This window comes from Monodelphis domestica, chromosome 5 (assembly GCF_027887165.1).
Source record: "Monodelphis domestica isolate mMonDom1 chromosome 5, mMonDom1.pri, whole genome shotgun sequence".
Classification (NCBI taxonomy): domain Eukaryota; kingdom Metazoa; phylum Chordata; class Mammalia; order Didelphimorphia; family Didelphidae; genus Monodelphis; species Monodelphis domestica.
In genome coordinates, this window is record NC_077231.1 from 4,693,957 (window position 1) to 4,718,193 (window position 24,237).

Consider the following 24,237-nt stretch of genomic DNA (forward strand, 5'->3'; position numbering starts at 1 on the left):
CCCTCGGGAGCCTCCCTCCCTCGGAGGTTCAGGAGCTTCAAAGTCCCCCGGCCACGCCTCTTCAGAGGCTGCTCCCCTTTGTCTTTCCTCCCCAACTCCCGGCTCCTCCGAGGGGACCCCAGAGCACAGGTGACTCTCCCTCCTCCTCCCCAGCCCCTCACGTCCCCAGTCTCCCCACTTCTCTCGCCCTCCTCCTTCCCCGCATCTCCGCCACCCACACAGGCGCTCCCACCCGCCATCTTGCCATCGGCCACCACACCGTGTTGGTGATTTCAGTGTCCTCTTCTCTGGCCCTATTCTATTGGCCTCTGAGCCGCCTCCCCTTACAAAGCCTCCCGTCTCTCCCGGGCCGAGTCTCCTGCAGGAACTGCTCTCTCCTTGCCCCATCTTATCCCCTCTGGCCATCAGCGCTTCCGGCCTCTTCCCTGGAATCCCTCGAGCCAGCGAGTCCAGCCGAGCCTTTGCCTTAGATCACTCCCATCACGGGAAGCCACCGTGGCTGCTGAGTGGAGAGCCGCACAGCCACCCTGTCTCGGTCCATGTTCAGCCGGGCCCTCGCCAGTCTCCGTGTCCCGCATCTCTGGCACTAACCGCTATGCCACTCTCCATCCTGGCTCTGCCCGGCCTCCATGGCCCCCAGCCTCCATGGCCCCCAGCCTCCATGGCCCCCAGCCCCCTACCTTTGCCTCCCATTTTGCAGAAGAGTGAGGCCATTGACTGCGAGCTCCCTCCTCCAACTCCTCCTCCTCCTCCTCCTCCTCCTCCTCCTCCTCCTCCTCCTCCTCCTCCTCCTCCTCCTCCTCCTCCTCCTTCTCCTTCTCCTCCTTCTCCTCCTCATCCTCCTCCTCCTCCATCACTCAGTGCCTTCTGCCGCTTTGTCCCCCAGGGTGGAGTGACCGTATTCCTCACACTGATCTCACACCATCCCAACAGATGGTCCCCTCCGTCATCCCCACTCTTAAGCACCGGTGCCAAGGCACAGGAACAGTAAGGGCTGGGCACTGGGGGTCCCCCAGCTAGGAAGTGTCTGAGGCCAGATTGGAACCCAGGACCGCCTGCCTCTGGGCCTGGCTCTCCAACCACTGCTGCACCTCTTTCCCTTTGGCCCTTCCCTGGGTCATTCCTTACCGGTTATCCCCATGTCCAGACCTCCCTCATCCTGATCCTTCCCTCTGTCTTCCTGCCCTTTGTGGCTAACCCCAGCCTTATTGTTCTGCCCAAAGTGCTCTCTCCGAAGCTCCTGCTAAGAGTGGCAGCCGCCACTCGGCGACCATCTTTTCTCCTTGTCCAGCCTCGGACACTACGCATCGCTCTTCCCTCTGGGCCTTTGGAGGACCCCCCCTCTCCCCCTCTCCTCCAGCCTCTCCTCCCCTGTTTGCTGTGCTGCATCTTCATCCAGCACTTTCCCCCTCACGCTTGATCCTCTCCCTGCCATACCCTTCGGGATGCCCATCCATCGGCAGTTCTCGCCTTCCTCTCTGCTGATCCTGCAGTCTCTCATCTCCAGACGTTCTTCTGATATCTGAGGGTTGTCTTCTTCCTCCCCAAGCCATCCTCTTCCTCTTCCTCCTCCTCCTCCTCCTCCTCCTCCTCCTCCTCCCAGCCACACTCTCCTCCCCATTTTAGTATATGTGCTGCCGAAGCAAGCACCATACTCTCTTCCCTAGAGTCACACTGCCTCCCTCCTTGTCTCTGGCCCCCTCCAGCATCTCCTCCATGGCCTCAGCCTGGGGCAGAGCAGGGCATCACTTCACACCCACGCCTCCCCCCCCCCACTTCTATTTACTCCAGGGCTCCCTATTACTTTGTTTCTGTTGTTCAGGACGTCTGACTCTTTGTGACCCCATTCAGGGCTCTCTTGGCAGAGATCCTGCGGTGGTTTGCCTTTCCCCTCTTCAGTTGGCTTTCACAAAGGAGGAAGCGGAGGCTCACAGAGCTGGTGAATCTAAGGCTAGACTGGCCCTCAGAAGAGGAGTCTTGCCAGCTCTGGGCCTGCACTGGCTCACAGCACGCAAGAGGACGTCTCGCAGCACTCAGAGCCTTCTTCCTGGCCCGCCTGCTCTTCCAGCCTCTTTGAACTTCTCGGTGACGGGATGACGATGGCCTTTCCCTGGTTTGGGAGCCTCCTGCTCCCAAGCCTGGCCTCTCCTCGGGCTGTCCCAGCTCCCTTCTCCATCGTTCTGGAGTGCCTTTTGTCCATCATTCCTAGTCCATCCTGTTGGGTCTCCTCCATGGCAGGACTCCCAGGAGCTCTCCGTGGTCGGCTTTGCCTCCCGTCCTATCCTGGCTGCTTTGCACAGCCGGGCCCGCAGCAGGTCCTTACTCAGCCCTCCTCTGCTGGTCTGGGACAAGCCAGAGGGGAAGCGGGGACTCGTCGGGCCTTTATGCTGTTAGAGTCCAGGTGCAGGGACACGTCTGCCATCATTGCTTGGACAGAGGAAACAGCCAAGAGGCCACAGTGGCCTGGAGGGCCTGGCCCAGCTGCCGGGATCCGGGGCGAGAGCCCGAGCATTCCCAGCCTCTTTGGACTCTGGTCTCCATCCCAGGAAAGAGGCATCGCAGGACGCAGGCTGGTGCTCTCTGCCGGCGGGACTCATGGGCCCAGGCGTCCAGTCCTTCCCGTCGGTCCAAGGGCCTCCCTGGGGGGAGGGGCCACGGGGGGGGGGCCTGGGCTGGGATCCAGGGGGCTGGCAGTGCTCCTCCGTCCTTCTGCGAGCGCCTCGAGCTCCAAAGGCTCCACTTCCATTTCCCGATGGAGCCGGTGCAGATCCTGTCTGCCTCCTCCAGGCAGGGGGGATGTGGGCTGGGTGGCTTTTGTTTCTCCCGGCCTTGGCTGGCCCTGACACGCCTTTCCCTTCGCACTAGTTTGAGATCTTCTGGAACGAGCTTCCCCTCAACAGTGAAGGGAGGCTGAAGTACCAGGAGTTCTTGTGCAAGTTCAACATGGAGAAATCACTGAGCCCCCCCTCCACGGCGGACCCCGCCAAGCCCCAGAGACCCAGCACCACCCCGGAGGTCGAGGCGGGACAGCCCCCCGCTCCCCTGGTGGTTTCCACGCCAGGCCCGGCCCTGCGCCCCCAGACTGGAGCCGAAAGCGTAAGTGGCCCCCAAGACGTAGAGGCAGGGCTAGGCCTAAGGGGAGGGGATGTGGGGGGTGGGGGTGCTCCATTTGCTCCAGCCCTCTGACCCCTGCTATGTGCGCCTCAGTCTTCTCTTCTGTAAAATGGCCTTAATCCCACTCGCTCCCCCACCAGGCTGGCGCTGAAAAGTCCCTTACAGATCATCGAATCCAACTCCCCCGTTTCCCCGAAAGCCTTCCCGTCTGCTCAGAATCAGCCCGAGCACGGCTTCCCAGGCCCAAGAGAAGGAATGGCTGACTGAGGGGGATTAAGTGACTCACCCAGGGTCACGCAGCTAGGAAGGCCAGAGTTAAACCCAGGCCTCCCGTCTGGGCTGGTTCTCCATCTACTGAGCTGCCCCCCTCATTTTAAAGGTGGCAAAACTGCGGCTCAGAGGGGGTCACATAAGGAAATCGGGGAGCGGGCTCTGAACCAGGCTCTGGGGGGTGAAACCCTCACTGATGCGGGAGTCCCACTGCCTCTCTCACAGGGCGCTGTCCGTGCTCTGGGAGACCCTCAGTCAGAGGGTGCGGAATGTTGGGGGGCAGCAAGAGGGGCCGGGATCATGGAGGGAGAGGCTGAATGGCCCCCCAGCACAGAGGTGAATCCCCCGGCCGCCCAGTCGGGCCAGAGTCCGTCCCTTGTCCCCCTGGCGGTGGGGCCTGTCTGCTTGGGGTGGGCCTGCGGAGGGCAGCCTCTGCCCAGCCTCAGCACATGGCCCCAGGCCGGGGCCCTCCCCGCCCCTCAGTCGATGGCTCCTGCCTTGGGGGGAGGCCCGAGAGCCGGCCGCTGCCCCCCTTTGAGTCGCCTCCACCAGGCCGGGCCTTCTCTCCAATGCTGTCTCTGCTCCTTGCGGCCAGGTTCCGGGGACTGCGAGCTCCACGGGCTCCAAGACCGGCGTCCCCCCTTTGCAGAACTGTGAAGCTATAGAGAACAAGCTACGAAAGAAGATCCAGGGCTTCTGGAAGGAGATGCTGAAGGAATGCAAAGCGAAGGACGTGGACAAACAGGGAGAAATCTCTGTGCCTGAATTCCAAGGTTCCGTCTCACTCTTCTTCTCCCCTCGTGATCTCATTTTACAAACAAGGAAACTGAGGCAGGGCCCCGCTCTGTCCCATGGCCCCAGGTGTGTCTCCCCTGCCCCAGGGCTCCTATTTCTCTCCTGGGAAGACATCTTGGAGGTCCTCTCGTCCAGTCCCTCCTTCACTTTACAGATGAGGGAACTGAGGCTTGAGAGGGGAGGTCGCACGAGTAGGACAGAGATTGTGACAGACCATCGAGTCACACGGGGGTGGCCAGAAAGGGTCCTCTTCCTTTCGTAGGAGCCCGCGGTCATGCTGTCTGGTGTTGTCTCCTCTGACCCAAGCCCATGGGGGAGCAGACCAAGGCCTGGGCCACGAGGAGTCCCGTTCCCCTCCCAGGCTTCCTTGTTTGTGAAGGGGGCAGCATCTCTGCTTGTCCTCCGAGCCCCTCACCCAGTGCCCAGGACAGAGAGGGTGCGTCATGTCTCCCCGAATGTCACACCTCTGCTGTGCCATCATTTGGCCGATTACCTCGACCTGCCTCAGCAGGATGGCAAAGAGCTGAGCAAACGCTCCTGGGGCTCCTTCTACAAGGTTGTTCCTGAAGAATCCCCCACCCCCAGTGAGGCTCTTCCCTCTGCCGCCATGTTTTCATGGCAATAGCTGTTGGGGGCTGCATGTTTCCAGGTGTGAGTAGTTGGAGATATCATAGCAGGTCTGGATCTAACATAGGAGTCATGGCTTCTCTCCAAACCTCAGTTTCCTAATCTGTAAAATAAGATTGATAACATCTGTCCTCCCCCTGCTATTGTGGCTTGGGGTGAGTGTCCTCTGGACAGGGTCAATGATAGATCATTTGGCGAGAGCTGGCTGTGAATCCTTCCTCAGTCAATTCCCAGCACGTCTTCTCCTTGAGTTTCTGTCTGCCTTTGTGACAATGGAATCACAGCCTCCGCCCTGCCTGTTTCAAGGGGTTCTTGGGAGTAATGGGCTCTCAGCCTGGAAAGGGCTGCCCCATAAGGGCTCAGGGGCTGACTCCCCCCTTTTGTGTCCCAGCTCTGGTGGACAAGTACAACCTGGACCTCAGTAAAGAGGATTGCCAGAATCTCATAACAAAGTATGACCTGAAGAACAACGGCAAGTTTGCCTACTGCGACTTCTTCCAGAGCTGCATCCTTCTCTTGAAGCCAAAGGAGAACTCGTTGATGCAGAGGATGAAGATTCAGCAGGTCTACATGATGGTACGTACCCCCGGCACCAGGTTGTGCTTGTTATGGCACACAGAGAAATGACAATGATTATTTTTAAACTCTAACCATCCATCTAGAGGCAATTCTGCATGTTGGGCCCAATGCAGAAGAGCAGCAAGTGCTAAAGCAATGGGGATTAAGGGGCTTGCTCAGGGTCACACAGCTAGGCCAGATTTGAATCCAGGCTCACTCCACTGAACCACCTAGCTGTCCCCGAAAAACCGTGGCAGGTACAGTGCTGAGATACAAATATTAAAGGGAAAAGGAGACGATCTCTGCATTCAAGAAGCTTATATTCTAATAGGAGAAGAAAATACACAAAGGAGAAGGGTGACCAGGGAAGAAGGGACTTTTGTTCTGGGAGGATTGAAAGGTGGAGTGGGCAAGGACTTGGCCATAGATGGACCACAAAATGTTCTGGGCAAATATCAGGATGTCTGCACAGTTGTATATAAAGTCAAAATGTGCCATAGTACATAGGGAGAATCAGTTAATAGAGAGGACTAAGAAGGTGAGTTTGCACATTCTTAATTAGATCATAAGTCCAGGGATCAGCTTAGTAGAGAGTGGGATAATTGATAGGAACAAATCATTTACTGAAAGTTGGAGGAGAGATTAAGAGACTAGAAGGCATAAACTGGTCCCACCATCCCTTGTCATCTTTGGACTCTTTGTTGGTGTCTGGAGCTCAGGTGACATGTCTGCTGGGATGAGGAATGAGGCTGTGATATTGCTTCAGGGTCTTACACTGGCAGCCTGAATGGAAGCATCTGAACTTGAACCTGCACCCTCCTCCTGGGCTGTTGTGTGTAGACAGCCGTGGTTCTCATTTAGTGGAGCTTTATGACACTGGCTCTAGGGGCTCATGCTTAAACATTCTTTAATGGCATCTCAGGCAGCAAATTATTTTGCCCACGTATGTGACAAAAATGTATGTTTGTTTCTCTATGACAAACATGTGCAACTTTGAAGCATTATGGTTTTATTTCTTAATTGATTTGAAATTGTCACAATCATGCATATGGTGATTTTGATCTTCATGCTATGATTACATCAAACTCTGACCACTTCTAACCCAACACAACATGTTTTGGCATTTTTTCAACTGTCTTCAAAATGTTTTCAAACCACCACAGGTGTTGGCTGTTTGAACACAAACTGACTCATAAATGACAGTTGGTTGAAGGGGTTCTGAACGCTATCCCAAAATAATTCCCTTTCTTCTGTTACCCCCTCATTGGATCTCATCAACTGTGGAATCACACAATGGAGATGTTTCAAACATTTGCATTCTTGTGGCATGAATGCCAGGCTGTTTAAAACTCATGATCACTGGACATGTGCATGAAAACCATTGTGAACCCATCACAAATGTTCTGTAGAAACAAACCTTGTATTGTCTCTTGTTGCAGTACTAAGTCAGCTTCCTGATTTAAACCCTCTGCCCTTATATTATCCTTCTCTATGGTGAATTTTTTTTAATTAAAAAGTTCTGATTAATTAATTAATTTTGAGTTTTTTCAATGGTTACATGATTTATGTTCTTCCTCTCTCTCCATTATCCCCTTCCCATAGCCAACATGCAATTCCACTGGGTTTTACATGTATCATTGATCAAGACCTATTTTCATATTACACTAGGGTGATAAGTTAGAGACTACATGCCCAATCATATCCCCATCAATCTATGTGATCAAGCAGTTGTTTTGCTTCTGTGTTTCTACTCCCACAGTTCTTCCTCTGAATGTGGATAGCATTCTTTCTCATAAGTCCCTCAATGTCCTGAATCATTGCATTGATTCTAGTAGAGAAGTCTATTACATTTGATTGTACCACAGTGTATCAGTCTCTGTGTATAATGTTCTCCTGGTTCTGCTCCATTCACTCTGCATTAATTCCTGGAGGTCATTCCAATTCACATGGAATTCCTCCAGTTCATTATTTCTTTGAGCACAATGATATTTGTTTAGCCATTGCCCAACTAAAGGGTATTCCCTCCTTTTCCAATTTTTTGCCATCACAAAGTGCATGATTATAAATATTTTTGTACAAGTCTTTTTCCTTATAATCTCTTTAGGGTATAAACCCAGCAGTGATATGGCTGGATCAAAGGGCAGACAGTCTTTTAAAGCCCTTTGGGCGTAGTTCCAAATTGCCATCCATAATGGTTGGATCAATTCACAACAATGCATTAATGTCCCAATTTTGCCACCTCCCATCCAACATTTATTACTTTCCTTTACGATCATGTTAGTTATTCTGCTAGGTGTGAGGTGGTACTCAGAGTTGTTTTGATTTGCATTTCACTAATTATGGTCATCCTTCTCTTTCTTGTCTGATTTTCTTTGGAGGTCATCTTTCATCTTCTTTGCCTCATCTTTCATCTCCTTTGCCTTATTTTCAAGCTGATTAAGTTTGGCTTTCAAGACACTATTTTTGGTTTCCAGATGACTTATCTTGCTTTTCAAGTTCTTTTCCCAGTTGTCTTCAGCCTCTCTTAATTGTGTTTTGAATTGCATTTTGAGTTCTTCCAAAGCCTGTGTCCAATTTGCTGGAGTGTCTGTGTTTTTGTTTGGTGTTCCTTGAACTTCCTCTGTTACATTTGCTCTTGGTTCATTGCCTGGATAGAAGCTATCGATTGTAATTTCTTTTTTCTTTTTCTGTTTTTTTTGCTCTTATTTTCCCCTGCTTTTCCCCTTGTAATTTCCTGTAGTCTTGCCCCTCTCATTATGTGCTAGATCTGTGGGTTTGGGCTTTTCTGTCAACCTTCACCCTTGGAGCTTAGCAAGGCTCTCAGAGTGGTCTGTGGGGGAGGGGTGTTGAAGCTTGAGCTTCCCTGCCCTCTGAAGGTTTGATAAGATTAAGTCCAGCAGGAGTTGAACTTTTAGAGCTGGATGTGCCCTGAGGCCAAAACTTGGGGAAGGGGGGGGCAATGTGGAGAGTCTCAGAGGTGATTAGGCTGCCTACTTTGAGGTTCTTCTCCATCTGCCTCTGAGCAGCCTGTGATCAAGGCCCTGAGCCTGGCACAGCTTTGCCTGCAAGGTACTCACTCTAGACTAGCGCCCTTGCCTGCCCAGAGATTCCAGCCATTGCTGGAGGCTCAGTACTATAGGTGGGGGAGGGGTCCTGGGACCTTCCTTCTTCCTTCCCCTTAAACTGGAGTCTTGAAATCAGGCTTTTTGGAGGTGTACCTTTTAAGTTGAGTCCAGCAGGAGGGTTCCTTAGTTCTGTCCTGTTGTTAGATTTGGTTTTCAGTCTCCTAGGAGCATTTTGTTTTTAATTGTTGAGGAAGGATTTTCAGAGGTCTGAACTTTCACTGCCTCTATACTATGATTTTGACTACGCCTCCCATTTCTCTGATTATAAGAAATTTAGAACACTTTTTCATGTGTTTATTAATAGTTTTGATTTCCTTATCTGACAATTACCTATTCATGTCCATTGCCCATTTATCAATTGGGGAATGGCTTGATTTTTTGTAAAATTGATTTAGTTCCTTATATATTTGAGTAATTAGACCTTTGTCAGAGGTTTTTGTCATCAGAATTTTTTTTACCAATTTGTTGCTTCCCTTCTAATTTTGGTTGTATTGGTTTTGTTTGTATAAAATCTTTTTAATTTAATGTAATCAAAATTATTTATTTTATTTACATTTTGTAATTTTTTCTAACTCTTGCTTGGTCTTAAAATCTTTCCTTTCACCCAAATCTGACAAGGATACTATTCTGTGTTCACCTAATTTACTTATAGTTTCTTTCTTTATATTCAAGTCATTCACCCATTCCAAATTTATCTTGGTATAGGGTGTGAGATGTTTATCTAAACCCAATCTCTCCCATACTGTTTTCCAATTTTCCCAGCAGTTTTTGTCAAATAGTGGATTTTTGTCCCAAAAGCTGGGATCTTTGGGTTTAACATAGTCTGTCTTGCTGAGGTCACTTACCCCAAGTCTATTCCACTAATCCTCCCTTCTGTCTCTTAGCCAGTATCATATTTTTTGATGATCACTGCTTTATAGTACAGTTTAAGATCTGGTACTGCTTGGCCACCTTCCTTCACATTTTTTTCCATTATTTCCCTTCATATTCTTGATCTTTTGTTCTTCCAAATGAACTTTGTTATAGTTTTTTCTAATTCAGGAAAAATGGATTTGGTAGTTTGGTGGGTATGGCACTAAATAAGTAAATTAATTTGGGTAGGATGGTTATTTTTATTATGTTACCTCATCCTACTCATGAGCAATTAATGTTTTTCCAATTGTTTAGATCTAGTTTTAATTGTGTAGAGTGTTATGTAGATGTGTTTGTATAATTCCTTTGTCTTGGCAGATAGATTACTATGTATTTTATATTGTCTAGAGGGATTTTAAATGGAATTTCTCTTTCTAACTCTTGCTGCTAAGATGTGTTGAAAATATATAGAAATGCTTACAATTTATGTGGGTTTATTTTGTATTCTGAGACTTTCCTAATGTTGTTGATTATTTCCACTAGCTTTTTAGTTGATTCTCTAGGATTCTTTAAGTAGACCATCATATCATCTGCAAAGAGTGATAGCTTGGTCTCCTCATTGCCAATTTTAATACCTTCAATTTCTTTTTCTTCTTTAATTGCTACTGCTAGTGTTTCTAGTGTAATGTTAAATAATAGAGGTGATAATAGGCATCCTTGCTTCACTCCTTGATCTTATTGGGAATGCCTCTAATTTATCACTATTACAGATGATGCTTGCTGATGGTTTTAGATATTTACTGTTTATTATTTTTAAAAGTTCCTTCTATTCCAATGTTTTCTAGTGTTTTAGGAATGAGTGTTGTATTTTGTCAAATGCTTTTTCTGCATCTATTAAGATAATCGTGATTTTTCTTGGTTTGCTTTTTGATATGATCAATTATGTGAATGGTTTTCCTAATATTGAACCATCCTTCCATTCCTGGTATAAATCCCACCTGATCATAATGAATAACCCTTGTGATCACTTCCTGGAGTCTTTTTGCTATTGCTAAGATTTTTTCATCTATATTCTTTAACAAGATTGGTAGTTTTCTATCTCTGGTTTTGATCTACCTGGCTTTGGAATCGGTACCATATTTGTGTCATAAAAGGAATCTGGTAGAACTCCTTCTTTGCTTATTCTGTTAAATAGTTTGTATAATACCGGGATAGTTGTTCTTTGAATGTTTGATAGAATTCACTTGTGAATCCATATGAACCTGGGGATTTTTTCTTAGGGAGTTCTTTGATGGCTTGTTCAGTTTCTCTTTCTGATATGGGATTGTTTAAATATTGTATTTCTTCTTCTGTTAATCTATGCAGTTTATATTTTTGTAAATATTCATCCATATCACCTAGATTTCCATATTTATTGCCATATAATTGGGCAAAATAGTTTTTAATTATTGCTTTAATTTTCTCTTCATTAGAGGTGAGATCTCCCTTTTCATCTTGGATAGTGTTCATTTGGTTTTCTTCTTTCCTTTTTTTATTAGATTGACCAGTACTTTGTCTATTTTATTTGTTTTTTTTTTCAAAGTACTGGCTTCTCATCTTATTTATTAATTCAAAAGTTCTTTTACTTTCAATTTTATTAGTTTCTCCTTTAATTTTTAGGATCTCTAATTTTGTTTTTATCTGGGGATTTTTAATTTGCTCACTTTCTAGTTTTTTTAATTTGCATGCCCAATTCATTGATCTTTGTCCTCTCTAATTTGTTAGTATATGCACTCAAGGATATAAATTTCCCCCTGATTACTGCTTTGGTTGCATCCCATAGATTTTGGTAGGATGTCTCATCATTGTCATTCTCTTCAATGAAATTAATTGTTTCTATGATTTCTTCTTTACCTAATTTGGAGAATCATATTATTTAATTTCTTTTTTTTTTGTTTTTTTTAAAATATATTTTATTTGATCATTTCCAAGCATTATTCGTTAAAGACAAAGATCATTTTCTTTTCCTCCCCCCCACCCCCCATAGCCGACGCATAAGTCCACTGGGCATTAGATGTTTTCTTGATTTGAACCCATTGCTTTGTTGATAGTATTTGCATTAGAGTGTTCATTTAGAGTCTATCCTCTGTCATGTCCCCTCAACCTCTGTATTCAGGCAGTTGCTTTTTCTCGGTGTTTCCACTCCCATAGTTTATCCTTTGCTTATGAATGGTGTTTTTTTCTCCTGGATCCCTGCAAGTTGTTCAGGGACATTACACCACTACTAATGGAGAAGTCCATTACGTTCGATTATAACACAGTGTATTAGTCTCTGTGTACAATGTTCTCCTGGTTCTGCTCCTCTCGCTCTGCATCACTTCCTGGAGGTTGTTCCAGTCTCCGTGGAACTTCTCCACTTTATTATTCCTTTTAGCACAATAGTACTCAATCACCAACATATACCACAGTTTGTTCAGCCATTCCCCAATTGATGGGCATCCCCTCGTTTTCCAGTTTTGGGCCACCACAAAGAGCGCAGCTATGAATATTTTTGTACAAGTCTTTGTGTCCATTATCTCTTTGGGGTACAGACCCAGCAGTGCTATGGCTGGGTCAAAGGGTAGATATTCTTTTGTCGCCCTTTGGGCATAGTTCCAAATTACCCTCCAGAGTGGTTGGATCAATTCACAACTCCACCAGCAATGAATTAATGTCCCTACTTTGCCACATCCCCTCCAGCATTCATTACTTTCCTTTGCTGTTATGTTAGCCAATCTGCTAGGTGTGAGGTGATACCTCAGAGTTGTTTTGATTTGCATCTCTCTGATTATAAGAGATGTAGAACACTTCTTCATGTGCTTGTTAATAGTTTTGATTTCTTTATCTGAGAACTGCCTATCCATTTCCCTTGCCCATTTATCAATTGGAGAATGGCTTGATTTTTTGTACAATTGATTTAGCTCATTATAAATATGAGTAATTAAACCTTTGTCAGAGGTTTCTATGAAGATTTTTTCCCAATTTGTTGTTTCCCTTCTGATTTTAGTTATATTGGTTTTGTTTGTACAAAAGCTTTTTAGTTTGATGTAGTCAAAATTATTTATTTTACATTTTGTGATTCTTTCTATATCTTGCTTGGTTTTAAAGCCTTTCCCCTCCCAAAGGTCTGACATGTATACTATTCTGTGTTTACCGAATTTACTTATGGTTTCCTTCTTTATGTTTAAGTCACTCACCCATTTTGAATTTATCTTGGTGTAGGGTGTGAGGTGTTGATCTATTCCTAGTCTCTCCCACACTGTCTTCCAATTTTCCCAGCAGTTTTTATCGAATAGTGGATTTTTGTCCCAAAAGCTGGGATCTTTGGGTTTATCGTATACTGTCTTGCTGAGGTCGCTTTCCCCCAGTCTATTCCACTGATCTTCCTTTCTGTTTCTTAGCCAGTACCAAATTGTTTTGATGACTGCTGCTTTGTAATATAGTTTTAGGTCAGGGACTGCAAGGCCCCCATCATATGTGTTTTTTTTCATTATTTCCCTGGATATCCTTGATCTTTTGTTCTTCCAAATGAACTTTGTTATGGTTTTTTCTAAATCAGTGAAGAAGTATTTTGGTAGTTCCATGGGTATGGCACTAAATATATAAATAAGTTTGGGTAGGATGGTCATTTTTATTATATTGGCTCGTCCTATTCATGAGCAGTTAATGTTTTCCCATTTGCTCAAGTCTAGTTTTAGTTGTGTGGCGAGTGTTTTGTAGTTGTGTTCATATAGTTCCTGGGTTTGTCTTGGGAGGTAGATTCCTAGGTATTTTATTTTGTCTAAGGTGATTTTGAATGGGATTTCTCTTTCTAGTTCTTGCTGCTGAGCTGTGTTGGAGATATATAGAAAAGCTGATGATTTATGTGGGTTTATTTTGTATCCTGCAACTTTGCTAAAGTTGTTGATTATTTCAATTAGCTTTTTGGTTGAATCTCTAGGATTCTTTAAGTAGATCATCATGTCATCCGCAAAGAGTGATAACTTGGTCTCCTCCTTGCCTATTTTGATGCCTTCAATTCCTTTATCTTCTCTAATTGCTACTGCTAGTGTTTCTAGTACAATGTCAAATAGTAGAGGTGATAATGGGCATCCTTGTTTCACTCCTGATCTTATTGGGAATGCATCTAGTTTATCCCCATTGCAGATGATATTAGCTGTTGGTTTTAGATATATACTGTTTATTATTTTTAGGAATGACCCTTCTATTCCTATGCTTTCTAGTGTTTTTAATAGGAATGGGTGTTGTATTTTATCAAAGGCTTTTTCTGCATCTATTGAGATAATCATGTGGTTCTTGCTGGTTTGCTTGTTGATGTGGTCAATTATGTGGATGGTTTTCCTAATGTTGAACCAGCCCTGCATCCCTGGTATGAATCCTACTTGATCATGGTGAATGATCCTTCTGATCTCTTGCTGGAGTCTTTTTGCTAGTATCCTACTTAAGATTTTTGCATCTATATTCATTAGGGAGATTGGCCTATAGTTTTCTTTCTCTGTTTTTGACCTGCCTGGTTTTGGAATCAGTACCATGTTTGTGTCGTAAAAGGAGTTTGGTAGAACTCCCTCTTTGCTTATTATGTCAAATAGTTTGTATAGTATTGGGATTAACTGTTCTCTGAATGTTTGATAGAATTCACAGGTGAATCCATCAGGCCCTGGGGATTTTTTCTTAGGAAGTTCTTTGATGGCTTGATGGATTTCAATTTCTGATATGGGATTATTTAAGAATTCTATTTCCTCTTCTGTTAGTCTAGGTAGTTTGTATTTTTGTATATATTCATCCATTTCTCCTAAATTGGTGTATTTATTGCCATATAATTGGGCAAAGTAATTTCTAATGATTGCCTTAATTTCCTCCTCATTGGAGGTGCTGTCCCCCTTTTCATCTTTAATGCTGTGAATTTGCTTTTCTTCCTTCCTTTTTTTAATTAGATTGACCAGTACTTTGTCTATTTTGTTTGTTTTTTCAAAGTACCAGCTTCTTGTCTTATTTATTAAATCAATAGTTCTATCACTTTCAATTTTATTAATTTCTCCCTTAATTTTTAGGATTTCTAATTTGGTTTTCTGCTGGGGGTTTTTAATTTGATCGCTTTCGAGTTTTTTCAATTGCATTTCCAATTGATTGATCTCTGCTCTCCCTAGTTTGTTAATATAAGCATTCAGGGATATGAATTTACCTCTGATTACCACTTTGGCTGCATCCCAAAAGGTTTGAAAGGATGTCTCGCCATTGTCATTTTCCTCAATGAAATTATTAATTGTTTCTATGATTTCTTCTTTAAGTAAACGGTTTTGGAGTATCATATTGTTTAATTTCCAATTGGTTTTAGATTTGGTTTTCCATGTACCATTACTAATCATTATTTTTATTGCCTTGTGATCTGAGAAGGCTGCATTCATCATTTCTGCTTTTTTGCATTTGTGTGCTATGTTTCTGTGACCTAATGTATGGTCAATTTTTGTGAATGTGCCATGTGGTGCTGAGAAGAAGGTGTATTCCTTTTTATCCCTATTTATTTTTCTCCATATGTCTATTAATTCTAATTTTTCTAAGATTTCATTCACTTCTTTTACCTCTTTCTTATTTATTGTTTGATTTGATTTATCTAAATTTGATAATGGTTGGTTTAAGTCTCCCACTAGTATGGTTTTATTGTCTATTTCTTCCTTCAATTCTCCTAGTTTCTCCATTAGAAATTTGGGTGCTATATTATTTGGTGCATACATGTTGATTAATGATATTTCCTCGTTGTCTAGAGTCCCTTTTAACAAAATATAATTACCTTCCCTATCCCTTTTGATCAGGTCTATTTTTGCATTGGCTTTATCAGATATCATGATTACCACTCCTGCCTTCTTTCTGTCAGTTGAGGCCCAGAAGGTCTTACTCCATCCTTTAATTCTGACCTTGTGGGTGTCAACCCGCCTCATGTGTGTTTCTTGAAGACAACATATGGTAGGGTTTTGGATTCTAATCCATTCTGCTATTCGTCTACGTTTTATGGGTGAGTTCATTCCATTCACGTTCAAAGTTATGATTGTCATTTGTGGACTCCCTGGCATTTTGATTGCCTTCCCTAATTCTAACCTTTTCTTCTTCGGCTCTACCTTTTAGTCCAGTGATTTACTTTGAATCAGTCCCCCTTGTCCCCTCCCTTGATGTTTCCCTTTTTAATCCCTCCATTTTTCTTCCCTCCCCCTCCCCCCTCTCTTTCCCTCCCTTTTTGTTCTCCCTCTCCCCCTCCACCCCTTGGTTTTCCCTTCTCCTTACCCTTGTTGGGTAAGATAGAATTCAAGATCCCAATGGATCTGGATGTTTTTCCCTCTCAGAGTTGATTTCCCTGAGATTGAGGTTTAAGTAACCCCCCCCCCTCTTCCTCTCCTTCTTATAGGAGTTTTCTTCCCCTCCCCTTCCCATGTAAATCTTTGTGTGAGAACCATTATTCTATTTGGTCTTTCTTTACCCCCTATTTATACATTACATTTTCCCCACATGTTAGTATACATAGATTGATATAAATGTAGTCCTTATAGAAGAGAGTTTGAGTAAAAGAAGAAGATAACATTTTTCCCCTTTCCTTAATATTTACCTTTTCAGGTATTCCTTGCTCTTTGATTTTCGGTATCAAACTTTCCACAGAGCTCTGGTCTTTTCTTTGCAAAGAGTTGGAAGTCTTCTATTTTGTTGAATGCCCATACTTTCCCTTGGAAGTATATAGTCAGTTTTGCTGGGTAGCTGATTCTTGGTTGGAGACCCAGCTCTCTTGCCTTTCTGAAGATCATGTTCCATGCCTTATGATCATTCAGAGTAGAACTTGCAAGGTCTTGTGTGACCCTGATTGGCATTCTTTTATATCTAAATTGTCTTTTTCTGGCTTCCTGTAGGATTTTTTCTTTTGTTTGATAGTTTTGGAATTTGGCAATTACATTCCTGGGAGTTGTCTTTTGGGGGTTTAGTGTAGAAGGTGTTCTGTGAGCTCTGTCAGTGGCTGTATTGCCCCCTTGTTCTAGAATCTCTGGGCAATTTTCTTTGATTATATCTTGTATCACCATGTCCAGTTTCGTGTTTATTTCTGGCTTTTCTGGGAGTCCAATTATTCTTAAATTCTCTCTTCTTCCTCTATTTTCCAGATCTATCACCTTGTCGGTGAGATATTTTATGTTCTCTTCTAATTTCTTGGTGTTTTGGCTTTGCTTTATTAGTTCTTGCTTTAAAGCCTGGTTTTCTTTTACAGTTTGGTCAAACTGGTTTTGTAGATGCGTGAATTTCTTTTGCATTATTTCCCACTTTTCCTCCCTGAGGGCTTCCATCTTTTTGGTCATTTCTGATTCAAATTCTTCATGGGTTTGTGGAGAGTTTCTATTTCCTTTGGAAGATTTTGGAGCATTTTCTTGTATATCTTCTTCTATCTGCTCTGTATTTTGTATTTTGGCTCCATAGAATGTGTCCAAAGTCGCCCCTTTCTTCTTATTTTTCTTGGTATTGGTATTGGTATCTATGGGGCTTCTGTGCTTCTGTGGAGTTTGCCATCTCTGAATGTGGAGGATTAGCTTTTCTTATCTCTGTCTGGTGTTCAGAGGCTTTAGTCCTGGGCAGATGTTGGTTCTATGAGCTTTCCCTGGGTTAAACTGAATATGCCTCACTGGAACTGGAATGGAATGGTCGGACCACGAGGCCACACTCTCCCCTGGCTCGCTTTCCGGAAGTTGCCTTCAGAATCGCTGGCCGTGAGGCTGTTTCGTCGGCCTGCGGGGGGATGGGCTGCAGCTTCCCCAAGCTCCGAGGGCAAGGACTTTCACTGAGACTTGGATAGCAGGATCCAGCCCGTGAGGCTGTCTTGCCCGCCCTGAGGGTTGCTGTTGTTTCGACCAGCTCTCTGCAGAGGAAGCCCCAGGCAGTAACTTTCACTGGGACTCGGGTAGAAGGCCCTGAGGGTTGTTGTTCCGAGGACCCTGCTCTCTGAGCCCGGCCGGGCTGCGGCTTCCGAGAGCCTTGGACTCTGCGCTCCTACCCCTGCGGTCCGAGTGATCTCGGGTTCTGGCTTTTGAGGGGAGCCGTACCTTTTGAACCGGGTCCAGGTCCAGGAGGAGGGTTCCCAGGGTCTGTGCTGTTGATCGTTTTGAATTTCGGCGCCTTAGGAGCTTATAGTTTGAGATCGGTCGGGAAGGGTTTTCCGGAGATCTGAACTTTAGCTTTCTCTAAGCCGCCATCTTAACTGGAAGTGCATATTATTTAATTTCTAATTAATTTTTTATTTGCCTCTCCATGTACCCTTACTAATTATTATTTTATTGCATTATGATTTGAAAAGTTTGCATTTATTATTTCTGTTATTTTGCACTTGTTTACAATGTTTTTATGCCCTAGTACATGTTCAGTATTTGTGAATGTATCATGTGCTGCTGAAAAGGTGTATTCCTTTTTGTCCCTACTTATTTTTATCCACGTATTTATTAACTCTAATATTTCTAAGATTTCATTTGCATCTCTTACCTCTTTCTTATTTATTTTTTGGTTTGATTTATCTAGATCTGATAGAGGAAGGTTCAGGTCTCCCACTAGTATAGTTTTACTATCTATTTTGTCCTTGAGCTTTGTAAGAATTAAATATTTCTACCCAGATATATATTTTATAAATTTTATTGGAAAGGGTAGACAACTATTCCTCTAAGTAACCTGACCTCATCGTGCCTAGCCTACATGTCTCTTCTCTCCTTCCCTCCATCTGTCTGCTCTGCATCCTCTCAGTTCTACCCCATTCTCTCTCAAATCTTTCCCTCAGAGGTCCCAAACCTTAACCTTTATTGACGTACCAAATGTATGCAGATGCAAACCTGGCACAACTATGCTATGTCAGGAATGTTTGATAGACAGGTAAAGTTACTCAGGAAGGGGAGGGGATGAGCTTCTTTGACACAATCCCCTCTGTGATCCTTTAGGAGACCTATCTCCCCAGTGGATCATTTAAATATAACTATCTTATAACTCTAAATACCTTCTAGCTAAAAGTACTTACAATATTGCATTTTTCTAAGAGTGGGTTACAATAGTTAGAGATGGGAGTAAAACACAAAAAACTAGATGCATTGACAAAATGCCGATTAGGGTGAGGTCCCCTTTGGCATAAGAATTTACATTCAGAATTAAGTATGTTCAATCCCTTCAATTCAGTTCATTATATCCCAAAGTTCAGTCTGTATCTTTTGATGCAGTGTATGGCTTCTTCAGGCATCTTTACAGCATCTTTTCCAAAAGGATCCACTTTCTTGATTTTGGGGCATTGGCAAGTTTCTTTTCCTGAAATTTCTACAAAAACTTTTAAACCTTGAATTTTTAGGATAATTACACAATCACCCCTGAGGAAGGTATTGACCAACACCACAATCACACTGGGATACATGTCTGAGTTATGAGGTATATGAAAAATTGTCAAAAGAAAAAACAAAATAAAAACAACCACCCCCCAAAATAAAGTAAAAAATGGAAATTCTGTATAAAAATAAGTACAGAAATGATAAAAATAAAATAAAAATCTTACATGTATAAAATTCTGAGTTAAAAATAATAAACCTGTAGCAGGTTCTTGAATCACATGGAAGGCTCCATTAAAGTGATTTATGTCTCACAAGCCTGTAGGACAATAGCGGCAATATAGCACTGTACCCATTTGCAGCCAGGGCTACAGAAAATTGCCAAACTATAAGAGAGAAAGGACTAAGTTTCAGCAGCAAATGGGAAAAATCATTCCCTGGTCTGATTTTACCATCACTGTCAGAGATAGGGGGAGCCAGAATGATAGCCAACCTGAGGCACTTGACTCAAACTATTGCACATGGAGTGTGATTCAAGGAAGTCCTGCATCTTAACAAATGTCAAGCACTGCAACCTCGATTCACACACTAGATTCAAGTTCTTTTGTATTGGCACAGAATTTCAACAATCCTCCCTGGATTGGATTTGGTCCTTTTTGACCTTGTGCTATCTGGCACTGTATATTGGCTCTTTTGTTCCCTTCTCCTGGAATCAGACATAATGATTTCACAAAGTCCCATAACATTTATCAATGTATGGCAGGTTTCCATAATCAAAAGTCTTTTGGTTATGTATATTACTAGGGCTAATAGATACTGTAAGCTTATACAGTAAACTATATTCTCCATGTAAAAAAAAAACATTAATACTGATTCCATGTACTTCAAGTATCACCAAGGTTATGGAAAAAATCAAATATCCTATTACAAACACAAAGAGAAAAAAATAATTAATTTTTAAAAAATTATAATTTCACAGTTCACATTCATGTGACAATGTTTTAGCCAAGCAGAGGCATAACACAAAAAGTGCTCACTCAAAAATGAAATGTATATTACTCTTAACTTGGCCAGGATCCATAGTGTGAGTGTACATAAGTTTTTCACCAGGTAAAAGCCTTTTAAAAACAGTAGTACAACAACTAATACAGATTCTAAAAACTAACCAAATACCCAATGTTATAAGAGTACATTTAATGACAGTAGCAAACAAACTATCATTAAAATTCACATGGCTTGCTGTGCGACATCCAAAAAACATTTGAAATCATGAATATTTGTCATAAGTTCTACAAATTTAGGCAATCTTTCAACTTTTGCAAAGATATTTTTAACAAAGTATATTATTACCATCTTTCCAAAATTTGGTAGGAGAGAAACACAGGAAAAAACCAAACCTCTGTACAGTTGATGAAGAATCACAAATATAAGAAATCCATTTTGAAGCTACAAGACTTCAGAGGAAAAATCACTCCCACCTCTTGGATGATATTATAACCCATAACTAAGCTACTTGGGCACCTCCCTCCCTCTTGGTATGAGACTGTAACAGTGTAACAGAACTGTCTCCAATATGTCCCAACCATTTTCACATGGAACCGAGGACTAAAAAGTGAAAAAAGTGAAAATCATTGCAGATGTATCATCTATTACATTTACAATAAATGCAGAGATGGGAAAATACAATAATACCATTGCACTGTACTTCAATTACAAATAGACTCTTACCTCTTATTACAAACAACACAAGAGGCAGACAAATGAATGATCAGAGGTAGGGATACTCCCAGATATCTGAACATCACTTCTGAAGACTTATTAAAATAAATTTAAATTATTAGATATGTAAATTCCTAAAACTTGTATACAGTTTGAAACCAATGTGATGGAGTACATCCATCATCATATATGTGACAATTAACAAAGGCAAAAAAAGAACAAAATGCTGTTCATGGGCTTTTTACAATGATATTCTTCAGTACAATCATAGTCATAGGGGAGGTACAAACAAAGACAATGTAACAGAAAATTTCAATTTTGATAACTTATGTAAGTAGTTGCATTTAGAATTGAATTACAGAGACTTCTTCATTCTGGAGAGGGGAACAAACTGCAACAGTTAACATCAATAAGGCAATGAAGTCTGACAAGGCTTAAAATTCACCTCCAGATTCTTTGAGGTTCCTTCCCCTCCCAAGTACCATCAGTCATCACAATTGCTTTGTCCACACCTCTGGGGTCTCCCATGCTGAGGGGAGTTCCTGCATTGAGTACAGGTGTTTGGGTGTGAGTTTTGATTTGCCTCATTTGAATAACTATTCTTCCTATCAGTATTACTATTCCTGAAACATCTATTCCTATTTTCCTGATTTCTCTTCTTACAATTCATCATTACATGACCAACTATTCCACAAAAATAACATGTTAGTGTTTTTTTTGTGGATTCTTACAAGGGAGCTATGATCTCTCCTTGTTTTACCTTTTCAACTGCTTCAATTAATTCTTTTATTTCCTTCCTCAATATCTCTACTAAAGTAGCATTCTCCTTATCCTTCTTACCCTGTTTAGAAGTCAATTCCTTTATTTTCTTCCTTAATGCTTCCACTAAATCAGTGTTTTCCTTCTCCCTTTCCTTATGTCCCTCAAAAGCATAAACTGCCACTCTTTTCCATTTTTCAAGGTCCATAGTAGGCCAATTTGGACAGCTAGTCATAAAATAATTCCTAACTACCTTACAACTGTTTTTGACAAATTGTATTGATTTGTCTAAGGTCTCATTCTCTATCACAATTAGGCTCAATATATCTACCTCCCAGTTCGATAAGTCTATCCATAAATTGGGCAGGCTTTTCACTATCTTCTTGTTTAAGATTTTCAAATTTATTCCATATACCAGGCCTATCAGAATAGGGTCTCATCGCTTTTATCAATGCATTTCTAGCCTGGCATAGTTGTAAATAATCTTGCTCTGAATTTGGGTCCCATTTGGGATCTTCAGTTGACCAATGAGCTGTTTCATCTCCTTGGGCCTGATTAACAAGAGAAAGAATCTTATTTCCCTTTATGTTAGCAAGGCCTAGAGCAAATCTTCTACATTAAGTCATATGGGATTATATGTGTGAAAAATGCTTTCAAACTTATTTATAACCATTTATTTATCAGCTTCATAAGAAGGTGTTTTTTCTTTGAATCTCTCAATGTCCTGTGGAGAAAAGGGTGCATGATGTCTAATGTTTACCAAATCTCCATGTCTGTTATATGTAGGGACAACTCTTAGAGGGAAAAGACCTTTATTCGAATCATTTGTGGCAACTGCTGCTTGGCCTGTGTTCTGGAGTTCAATGGAGTGGGTTGTAGTGAAGCTGGGAGGGGAAGGGAGTGGGGTGGTGGAATGGAGCTGGTCATTAAGTGGGGAGGCAGAGCAAAAAGATCAGGGGTGGGTCTGGGGGCAGGATGGAGAGGAATGGGTGAGTATGGGGGTGGGTTGGAGAGGAACAGAGGAGGGGTTAGGGGTAGGATGGAGAGGAGTAGGGTGGGTAAGGTCTAGAGGAGTCATAATAAGGTGGGTAGGAAGGAGGATATAGAAAAGGATTGAAGTAGGGATGGTATGGGTGGGGATACTGGAGATGAGTGGGCACTGGGGTAGTTAGGGTAGAAAGATAGATTGGGGGAAGGGGATGGGAGAAGTAGGGGATGAGATCTGACAGGGAGAGGAGCTAAGGGGTTCAAGTCCTGGTTTTGGTCAATATGAGGAGAAACCTCCTCACAGGCCAGGTGGGATGATAGAGCATGTTTCTTGCTAGATTTCACTGAAGGAGTTAAGCTAGAATGTTTTGGTTCCAAAGAAAGAATGGTTTCCTCACTGGAGGGGATGGTCAATTTATCAACATGATATGCCCATAAGTACCAGTATTTATAATCTTTGGGATCTTTGTTTTTAATGGCTAACTTCAAATCTTTTAAGATCTTGAAGTCAAAAGAGCCATATTTTGGCCAGGTAAAAGATATGTCCATCCATGCCTTACAAAGCTTTCTAGCTTCTTTCTTTGTCATCCAATTCTTCTTAGGCAAATTAGGATCACTCTAGCTATTTAGAAATTTATGCAAGGGTGAATCAGAAGGAATAGTTCCTGATTTCCTTTGATGTGTTGCAGTATTTCCCATATTGTCTAGTCTGTATGTCCTATGTAAGCTATTTAAACTAGTTTGAGAATTGCTAAATGGCCGGCTTAAACAATGAAAAGTTTCTAAAACATAAAAAAAAACGGAGACACAAAGTTCTACAATGTTATTGTGGAAGGCAATAAGAGGAGGTTTAAAACAAAAGGCTAAGGTAAGAAAACAGTAATTGTTGTACAGCAATAGTGTCAATAAAGAATGTGTATTCAGTGTAAGTATTGTTGTTATTAGTAATGAATAACAATCTGTATTCATTATAATTAGTGATGCTGTTATTAATAAATAATATGCATTTGTTATAATTATCAATGTTATCAATAATTAATAATATGCATTTGTTATAGTTATTGTTATTAATAATTAACAACCATAAACTATAAACAAGTATCAATAATCAAGAATAACCATTAGTAATTAATAATGTCTAACAATAGTTATTGAAAATTAATAATTATTGTTATTGATAGTATTATTAATATTATTGTGTTCCAAAATTATTTATTATCATTACATGTAATTAATTTGATTTAATGTTGGCTTTGTTCAATTTTAGAAATTTGGTTTTAACTTAAATTCAATATTATTAATATTTCCTATTAATAATCCTTTTATTTAAATGTATTCAATTTAATAGCACTATTTTAAATCACTAGTAGCTGTAGCAAAGGAATTCTTATTTTCCTGCAGTTTTAATTCTTGACAGTAGGTGGTGCTATAAATGTGTGTAGAGTGGAAGGCACCTGTGGGTAGACTTGTCTAAGCAAGCCTTCAGATAAAGGAAAGGGAAAAAATTGGCTTTTATTATGCTAAAGAAGGCAGGCAGTCTTCCAGGCAAAGTTTGAATGACTTCTGATATGCTAAAGAAGGTGGGCACTCTGCAAGGAAAATGTGGCTTTACATATGCTAAAGAAGGCAGGCAGTCTACAAGCAAAATTTGAGGGTGGGGGAGGGAGAGAGAAAAATGCAGTCTGAAGAAACAAATTCCAAAAGAACACTTCCTCTTAGCCCATTTCTAAGGATTGTTTGGGGGCAGGGAGGAAGGAAATAAAAACTAGAGTTAAATCCCTTCCCCTCAGAGCCACGGGTTTTCAAAGTTGGGGGAGGGGGGAGATGGGAGTACCTAATAGGTGTTTCTGAGCAGGTGAAAGTCAGGCAGACACTGGGCTGGGAAAGACCTGTTGGGTTCTAGTGCCCCTTGGTTTAAAAAAAATTTGGTCCTTTTTGGAATGGGAGGGTCTTACACCAATTCCTAGGGGGCCACCCCTGTGCACTGTTCCCCCAGTCTGCAAGGGCCACCCTGTGAGGGGGTCCTGTCCTTTACTGCCCCACTCTCATCCAAAATGGGTTGGGTCAGGTTGGGGGGGGGGCACGTGGGGAGAGTT

The 24,237-nt window shown here is 42.5% G+C and overlaps 1 protein-coding gene across 3 annotated transcripts in view; it reads left to right on the forward strand.

Annotated features, from left to right (window-relative positions):
- The window catches only part of EFCAB6 (EF-hand calcium binding domain 6), a 245,006-nt gene that overhangs the window by 212,967 nt on the left and 7,802 nt on the right, over positions 1 to 24,237 (forward strand). For all 3 annotated transcript variants that reach the window (XM_056797487.1, XM_056797489.1, XM_056797488.1), the window contains 3 exons: positions 2,866 to 3,096; positions 3,980 to 4,157; positions 5,198 to 5,382. In XM_056797487.1, coding sequence (XP_056653465.1) covers positions 2,866 to 3,096; positions 3,980 to 4,157; positions 5,198 to 5,382 — 594 coding nt within the window. The remainder of the gene's footprint in view (positions 1 to 2,865; positions 3,097 to 3,979; positions 4,158 to 5,197; positions 5,383 to 24,237) is intronic.